This window comes from Lepidochelys olivacea (genome assembly GCF_965140295.1).
Source record: "Lepidochelys olivacea isolate rLepOli2 genome assembly, chromosome: 3".
In the NCBI taxonomy this organism is placed as follows: domain Eukaryota; kingdom Metazoa; phylum Chordata; order Testudines; family Cheloniidae; genus Lepidochelys; species Lepidochelys olivacea.
The window spans coordinates 16,747,509-16,756,595 of NC_140413.1; the positions used below are offsets into that span (position 1 = coordinate 16,747,509).

General features: G+C 42.2%; 1 protein-coding gene across 1 annotated transcript in view; it reads left to right on the forward strand.

Annotated features, from left to right (window-relative positions):
- Positions 1–8,257, forward strand: part of OPN5 (opsin 5) — a gene marked incomplete at its 3' end in the record, with an annotated part of 52,407 nt that extends 44,150 nt beyond the window's left edge. The window contains exons 6-7 of the mRNA XM_084623383.1: positions 5,572–5,801; positions 8,194–8,257. Of these exons, the coding sequence (XP_084479509.1) occupies positions 5,572–5,801; positions 8,194–8,257 (294 nt within the window). The remainder of the gene's footprint in view (positions 1–5,571; positions 5,802–8,193) is intronic.
- Positions 8,258–9,087: the final 830 nt, after the last annotated feature.

Consider the following 9,087-nt stretch of genomic DNA (forward strand, 5'->3'; position numbering starts at 1 on the left):
TCTTGATTTAAAAATGGTCAGTGATGGAGAATCCACCGCGACCCTTGGGAAATTGTTCCAGGCATTAATTACCCTCACCGTTAAAAATGCACGCCTTATTTCCAGCTGAATTTATCTACCTTCATCTTTCAGATGTTGGATTGTGTTATATCTTTCTCTGCTAGGCTGAAGAGTTCATTATTAAATATTTGTCCCCCCTGTAGATACTTACAGACTGTAATCAAGTCACCCCTTATCCTTCTTTTGGTTAAGCTAAATAGATTGAGCTCCTTGAATCTATCCCTATAAGGCTTGTTTTCCAAACCCTTAATCATTCATACAGCTCTTCTCTGAATCCTCTCCAGTTTATTAACATCCTTCTTGAATTGTAGACACTAGAACTGGACACAGTATTCCACTCACAATTGCACCAATGCCAAATATAGAGGTAAAATAACATATCTACTCATACGCGAGATTCCCCTGTTTATGCATTACAGACTTGCATTAACGCTTTTGGCCACAACAACACACTAGGAGCTCATGTTTAGAGCCCAGCAAATCTGCAGATAACTGCTTTATATCCACAGATATTCACATCCATGGATGCAGATGTGGATATCCACGGACCATTTTTATGGACGGTGGATGGATGCGGATCCAAATTTTATATCGAAAGCTTTGCAAACCTGCAGCTATCCGCTTTATATCCACCAGTACCCGTGGATCATTTTTGCGGATCATGGATTCGATGTGGATACAAATTTTGCATCTGCTCAGGGCTCTACTCATGTTCAGCTGATTATCCACCATGATCCTCACATCTGTTTCAGAGTCACTGCTTCCCAGGATAGAATCCCATATCTTGTAAGTATGGCCCACATTCTTTGTTCCTACATGTATACATTTACATTTAGCTGTATTAAAACACATACTGTTTACTTGTGCCCAGTTTACCAAGAGATCCAGATTGCTCTCAATCAGTGACCTGTCCTCTTCATTATTTACCACTTCTCCAATTTTTTTTTCATCTGAAACTTTATCAATGATGGTTTTATGTTTTCTTCTAGGTCGTTGATTAAAATGTTAAATAGTGTAGGGCTAAAACCTGATCCCTGTGGATGCCACTAGAAACACATTCACTTGATGATCATTCCCCATTTACATAATCACATTTTCAGATCTATCAGTTAGCCAGCTTTTAATTCATTTAATGTGTTCCATGTTAATTTTATAACATTCTAGTTTTCTAATTAAAACGTTGTGCATACCAAGTCAAATGCCATACAGAAGTCTAAGTATGTTATGTCAACAGTATTACTTTTATCAACCAAACTTTTAATCTCATCATAAAAAGATGTATTTTCCACTGAATGCATCCGATGAAGTGAGCTGTAGCTCACGAAAGCTTATGCTCAAATAAATTTATTAGTCTCTAAGGTGCCACAAGTACTCCTTTTCTTTTTGACAGGATATGTTTTCCACAAACCCATGCTGATTTACATTAATTACATTACCCTCCTTTTTTTCTTTATTAACTGAGTCCCATATCAATCACTCCATTATCTTGCCCTGGACTGATGTCAGGCTGACAGGCCTATAATTTCCTGAGTCATCCCATTTACGTTAGCTTTCTTCCAGTCTTCTGGAACTTCCCTAATGCTCCAAGACTTACTGTAAATCAACATTAACAGTACAGCAAACTCCTCAGTCAGCTATTTTAAAACTATTGGATGTGGTTATCTGGACCTGCTGATTTAAAAATGTCTAACTTTTGTAGCTTCTGTTTAATATCCTCCAGAGATACTAGTGGAATGGAAAGAGTGTTATCATCACCATATGATGAGACTATATAATCTGTTTTCCTCCAAATACAAAATAGAAACATTTATTGAACACTTCTGCCTTTTTTGCATTACTATTGATAATTCTACCGTTTCCATCTAGTAACGGGCCAATGCTATTGTCAAGATTCTTTTTATTCCTAATATATTTTAAAAATTCCTTCTAATAAACATGTTTCTACATAGTATCCAAAGCCAAAACATCATTGGGAATTCAGACTATGTCAAGTCTGAACTCTGACTTCGCCACTCTGAACTCTAGGGTACAGATGTGGGGACCTGCATGAAAACCCCCCTAAGCTTATTTTTACCAGCTTAGGTTAAAACTTGCCCAAGGTACAAACTATTTTACCTTTTGTCTCTGGACTTTATTACTGCCACCACCAAGCGTCTCACAAATATAACAGGGAAAGAGCCCGCTTGGAAACGTCTTTCCCTCCAAAATCCCCCCAAGCCCTACACCCCCTTTCCTGGGGAAGGCTTGATAAAAAATCCTCACCAATTTGCATAGGTGAACACAGACCCAAACCCTTGGATCTTAAGAACAATGAAAAAATAATCAGGTTCTTAAAAGAAGAATTGTAATTGAAGAAAAAAGTAAAAGAATCACCTCTGTAAAATCAGGATGGTAAATACCTTACAGGGTAATCTGATTCAAAATATAGAGAATCCCTCTAGGCAAAACCTTAAGTTACAAAAAGACACACAAAAAATATACATTCCATTCAGCACAACTTATTTTATCAGCTATTTAAACAAAACAGAATCTAACGCATATCTAATTAGATTGCTCACTGATTTTTTACAGGAGTTCTGACTTGCATTCCTGCTCTGGTCCCAGCAAAAGACAACACACAGACAGAGAGAACCCTTTGTTTCCCTCCCTCCCCCAGCTTTGAAAGTATCTTGTCTCCTCATTGGTCATTTTGATCAGGTGCCAGCGAGGTTGTCTTAGCTTCTTAACCCTTTACAGGTGAAAGGGTTTTTCCTCTGGCCAGGAGGGATTTAAAGTGTTTACCCTTCCCTTTATATTTATGACAGACCACCTGCAGCATAATCAGTCAGGATAATACAGCCATGGAAATAGTTTTGGTTAGTTAGCTGCTGCTGCCTTGACAGTAGAAAGAACCCCAAATTCTGGTGGCCTTATTTTCAGAGATACCGAGTACCTACAGTGCTGCTTTCACAATCATATTTTGCACTTCTATAGCCCCTTCTGTGCAAAGGTCTTGATTCTAAATCTGGAACATTTTGATCCAATATTACAGAAATATGAAATCAGCTGTTATGAGATTTCTGCCATCTGGAAGGGCAGACGTTCATGTGCAATTTCTGTCAGATCTGAATCAGTACACTGGAAGCCATGTCCCATCCAGTTCCAGATCCTAACTGGAACCCAAAATGTTGGGGCAGGTTTGGGTCTGGGGAGTGAAATCCCATGATCCACCTTCAAAATTTCAAAGGGGGTTGAATTTGAGTTTCCCTTTTTGGCTCATGAATGTTAGACGGCGCAAAAAAAAAAGGGGGGGGGAAGGTTTACAATCTTTATGTAATTTACTTCTTCAAGAATATTGAAATCATATCCACTAAGAATATCAACACATGGAACAGAGGTTGAGAATAACACAATGTCTGAAAGGCTTTAGCTGGCTTGAGAACAGAGCATTCACTGAAGATATGTATTGTAATCCTACTAATTACTTCTCCCAAATGACTATTCATGTACTATTATCTATTAGGATGCTGTGCAATACTCTATGAATTATGGTAGTGCTGTCAAACATGGACTTCAGTATACAATATCATGTGATGCAATATGGAAGCTGTATCATATTGCATATAGGTGTGGACACACTTGTTCAGGTAAAATAAGTGACTCAAAACTTTAGCTCAATTAGAATATTTTTTGACTTTTGAACAAACTGTATGTAAATCTTCTTTTCCTGACTTCTTATGAAAATCTTTTATGATTTAATAGGAATGTAACCAATGAGGTTCTGCAGAAATTAAATAGGATTCTACAGAAATTATTCCTACAACATCAGAATTTAACAGAGAATGAGATCCCTGCTATGAGCTGGTTAAAAAAAAAATCTGTAGAAGTGTTAAATTCTCAGCAGTGTCATTTTGGAATGTACCAGTGAAATACAATAGTTATGGCTATGCCTACAGGTCTGTCAATGCATGTGTTTGGCAAGTGACAAGTGCACATTCAGTTTCTCACCAGTTCACCCTCCGAAGTAATCAGATTGTCTGCATTTTCTCAGTGAAAGATGGGAAGGATTCTTATTAGCTGCCTGGGCACAGGGAGGAGGTGAGGCTGACTTAGGACTCTAACCCTCCTATTACAACCAATCCTCCACCATGACCTTTTGCAAGCTGCTCCCAGGGTGCTGGTGATGCCGTCACACAACATCAGTACTGCCTGCAAGGGAGGAAGAATCCTTATGTTGACTCCGGCTGCTGCCATCTATTTTCCTCTCTCTAGTCCTTTGTCCTCACTGCACTGACTGGCAATGGGGAACAGGGAGAGGAGAACACTATAGCTCCTCCAATGCACACAACACTTGGATAGCAACCTAGTGTTCTTTCTGAAACAGTAACAGGAAATATTTCAACCCAGTCCTGGAAATCTCTCTAGAGTCCTTGGTCTTACAAGGTTTGTAGTGTGATTGCAGAGGGGTTCAAATGAGTGGTAGGAAGAATGGCCTTGAGCTTTCACCATAAGGCTGGGCTCCAGGAGACCAGGATTCTGTTCATGTCTTTGCCACTGATTTGCTCATTTGCCGATTTGGCAAGTCACTTAGGTCAAAATTTTCAGACTTGGATGTACAGAGTTGGGCACCTAAATCCCTTTTTAGGTCTTTCAATAAGTAATTTTATATTGACAGGTGCTGAGCACTAGCCAGCTCCCATTGACTTCAAGCCTTACACACCCCAGTTTGAAATTTTGGGGCTCAGTCTCGCTTGACCTCGGTTTGCCATTTATGAAATAGAGACAAAATAATACTTACTACTTCTCAGGGGTGTTGTGAGGCTCAGTGAATGTGTATTTGGAAAGCAGTTGGGAGAAAGAGGCTGTAAAAGTAAAAAGTATTTCAGATAAGCACCAAATCTGTGGCTTAAGCAGCACAAATTTTTAAATGATCCCAGATCACTTTAATGTTATCTAGGACTTTGACATTTCAAATAATTTCTCTTGGTGTTAAATTCCCAAGAACAAAGTGACTTTTGTTTTTATAAAGGATATATATATATATATTATAATATTATAATATATATAATAATATAATATATAAAAGATATATAAATATAAATATCCCTTTTTTAAACATCATCCCCTCTTTGTTCTCTCTGTGTGTATATATATATATATATATATATGTAGTAAATACTCATTTAATTTAACTTCAAAGAATCATATTTCATTGGCTTTTTGTTCAGTTTCTTCACTTTTGGTCTGGCCTAATGACCTCAAGGAAAGATTTGGGCCAACGGAATACCTATTTGTTCTATAAATGTCAAGCAAAAGTACAGCTGGAGATAGATAAGGAAAAGTGAAATGAATTACAGCATTGGTGCATACTGCAGACCTTATCTGACATGGGGGTCATTTTTCCTTTCTGTTGCATGCACCCTTGCATTGCCTGCAACACTGGGAAAGATGAGTACTGTGCAGTGCAGTGCATCAATAAAAGACCATTCAATTAGGTAACTGATTTCTCTCCTTTCTTTTTATTCTCACAAGGTGGCAATGTTGATCTGTGCAGGATTTCTAATTGCCTGGATCCCATATGCCGTGGTATCCGTGTGGTCAGCTTTTGGACAGCCAGATTCAGTGCCCATTCAAGTTTCAGTCATCCCAACCTTGCTTGCAAAATCGGCAGCTATGTACAACCCAATTATTTACCAGGTCATTGATTGTAAATTTTCCTGTTGCCGCTCATTGCAGAAGAAGAGCTCCTTGAAGAAATCCAGGTAAATTTTGGAAAAAAGTGGGCAGCCCAAAAACATTTTGATTTCTGGATACTCATTTCCTTACTCTAAAATCTTTACAGAGCCTAAGCATTGCAATCCTGCAATACAGAAATGGTCCATCTGGCCTAGTTACTTTTTTTCACATAGTGGCCAGTGCTAGACACTACACAGGAAGGTTTCACCACTCCCCTACTAATACACTTAGCTGTACCACATCTGTAGTATAAAATGAGGGACAATTTCTTCTTGGGTGTAACTGGTGATCAGCTTATCATCTGAAGCACAGAAATAGTTTGTGTAGGTCCTGATTCAAAAAGCATGGAAATGAATGGAAAGATCCCCGTTCACTTCAATGGGCTTTGAATCAGACACATACTCTTACCATCCTAGCTAATGTAAGCACTCAACCCCGAAAGGAACTGATTCCCAGTGAAGTCAGTGGGAGCAGCGTGTGCTCAGCACCTTCCAGGATCGATCCCTAAATGCAGGTGTTAGTCACAGAAGTGCCGAATTAATAAAAGAATCTTTCTAAGCTATTTGTTTTAGTGATATAATTGAGGCAAAACCAGCCCTTACAAGCCTGCAGTGTCCTGGGGATGCATAGGGCGTATCCAGGGCAGAATTTGGCCTCTTAGCTGTATGGGATGCTAAAGTGTTGGCACCATCTGTGCATTTTATTTTCTTTATTGACAAAGAATATCAATTTGTTGTTCATCACCAAACCTGTGGAGAATGGTGTTGAGGGCCTAGCAATGCTGGGAGATTTAAGCATCAGCATTTCAGATTCCAACAGCATCCTCTGGTGCGGAAGTACAAAATAGAATTTTTCACAGAATTATAGAATTACAGACCAGATCCTATTCATCACCCATTCCCTTACCAATTACAGAACTGCACCCTATAGTGCATTTTCCTGCCTGTTGTCCAGCCTAGGTTTAAATATCCCAAGGTTCCACAGCTTCCTTTGTCCCCCGAGCCCCGGAGCACCTGGCAGGCGGGCGGCGCGAACACCGGCTCCAGCCGCCCGGAGTCCTGGCTGCAGACCGCCCCCACTAGCACCAGTCCAGAGCAAGGGCACCAGAGCCCTCCCAAAAGTGTGGGGGGGGGAGGGGCTCTGCCCGAGGTGGCGGCAAAGGCAGCCCCCTGCCCTTGTCCCAGGCCCCTGCCCAGAGTAGGTGGAGGGACCCAGGATCCCCACAGCTGCCCACACAGCTCTTTCCGACCCAGCTCCAGCTGAGGGGGGCATCGGAGCTGCAGCCTGGCCATGATTAGAGCCAGGCAGGCAGCTGTGGGAAGCCATGGCGGCAGATCCACTACCTGCCCGCGGTGCGGGGGGCCCGAGCAGTCCCCACCCCCTGGGCTGCCCGCCCACCCGGGGCAGATGGAGAGTCCGCAACTTCGCAGCTCCTTTCAGCCACCTGCGTGGCTCTTACCGTGGCCAGGCTGCAGCTCTGAGGCCCCCCCATCTGGCCAGACCTGGGCCAGGGAGAGCCACGTGGGCAGTTGTGGGGAGCCAGCGTGGAGTTTCAGACCCTTGTCTTGTCCCAGGCGGCCGGGGAGCCCAGGGGGTGGGGACATGGGTTGGGGGCTGCTCTCAGCCCCCTACCCCACACCTCAGGCAGGTGGAGGGTCCGCTGCGGCTCCCTATAGCTGACCGTGCTCCATGCTGGCCTGGCTGGGGGTTGGGGTCTCGGGCAGGGGGGAGAGCGAGGAGAGAAAGAGGGTGGGGTCTGCCCTGGCAAAAAGTGGATGGGCCAAGTCCATCCACTTTCAAAAAGTGGGAGGACTATGGCCCCCTGATCTGTTCCAGTGGTGGGAAGCAGGAGGGGACTTGGGGGCAGAGTGTGGGTGAGACCATGCAGGCAGTTTGGATAGGCTGAGCCTTCCCCTGTCTTTGATAGCCGCTGCCCATGAGTCAGGGTGTGGTTTTTACACCCCTGACCTACACAGCTATCCCGATATAACTTTTCCATGGAGACCAGGCCTTAGAATGCATCCCTAGTCTACAACTGTCTTTACATTTTACGTGGAAACAAGAACCATCTTATCAACCAGAATTAATGGAGGTTGTCTCCCTCTGCCACAGTACCACTCCGCTATAACCCCCCAGGCTAGTCCATATATTGGTTTTGGCCCTTTCATGTGGAAGGGCTCGGGGAGTGTAAGGACTGAGTGTGTGTCTAGCTTTTGTGCTGGGGTTCCACATGGGAGGAAGGTTTTTTACAGTCTCTCCCAGCTTTTACACCTGCAGAAGGGCTGCTCTAGCCTTAGTGAGGACTTGAGAATTTCTGTATGTTTGGTGATGAATAAGATGATCTGCAGGAATGGAACCTTAATCATTTATAAAGCCAGGTTATTTCAGGCAATATGACTATATTTTTCCTTCCTGTAGGCTGTATACGATATCTGGAAATAGAGAGCCAACAGAAATGAACGAAACCCACCTGGAGTTGTGACAGCAGATGGACAGGTGTATGGAAACATGCTGACAATCATTTTCTTCTCAACTTCTTCCTTTGCAAATTAGTTAAAATACAGTGGCAGATTTATTTTGGTATTTCTTTTTCCCTCTAACCTACATACCATGTGATTTTTCACCCTATCTGGAGTATCAACATTAGAGCAGGGCAAATAGAAGAAGAAAATATAGAGAATATTCATTTCAATTAAAACTATGAGTTCACATTGGCCGGATTCATAACCCTTTTTATTTATTTTCTGTGCACATTCATATGAATGACTCTTTTTCTTCATGGAAAGTGAGGGTCTCATGAGTACCCATGCTATGCATTTGTAAGGCTATCTTGAAATCGCTTGATTTCCCTCTTCCTGTTTATCAACTTTATCCAATCCAAGGAACAGAATCCTTGAAGGAAAGGCAACATTTAAGAGAGAAGTTCAGCTAATAGCCTGTTTGAGATGAGTTGTTACACCCAGACTATAGAAGACGTGGTGCTTTTATCATATTGTCATTCCACAGCTGCACTATAAACAGTTCTCACTGTATCGGTTGATTTTCAGACAAGGGACTGAAAAGTGTATGTTGTAGATCCTGGGCTGGGTACAAGGGAAAATACAATTTCCCCTTTTAAAATAGTTAAGTAAGGAAATGAGTTGAGGAAGTTCTGGAAGAGCCTTGTGGTAGGCTTTTCTAGGGAACCTGGGATTCCTCTCCGCCTTCCCCCCCGAATAATTTCAGTATGACCAACACTGCATTTTGCACAGTGCAACCTACTGACAGCCAAATCCAGAAAGTGGGCTTCCATTTGGCAATGAAACGATTCTG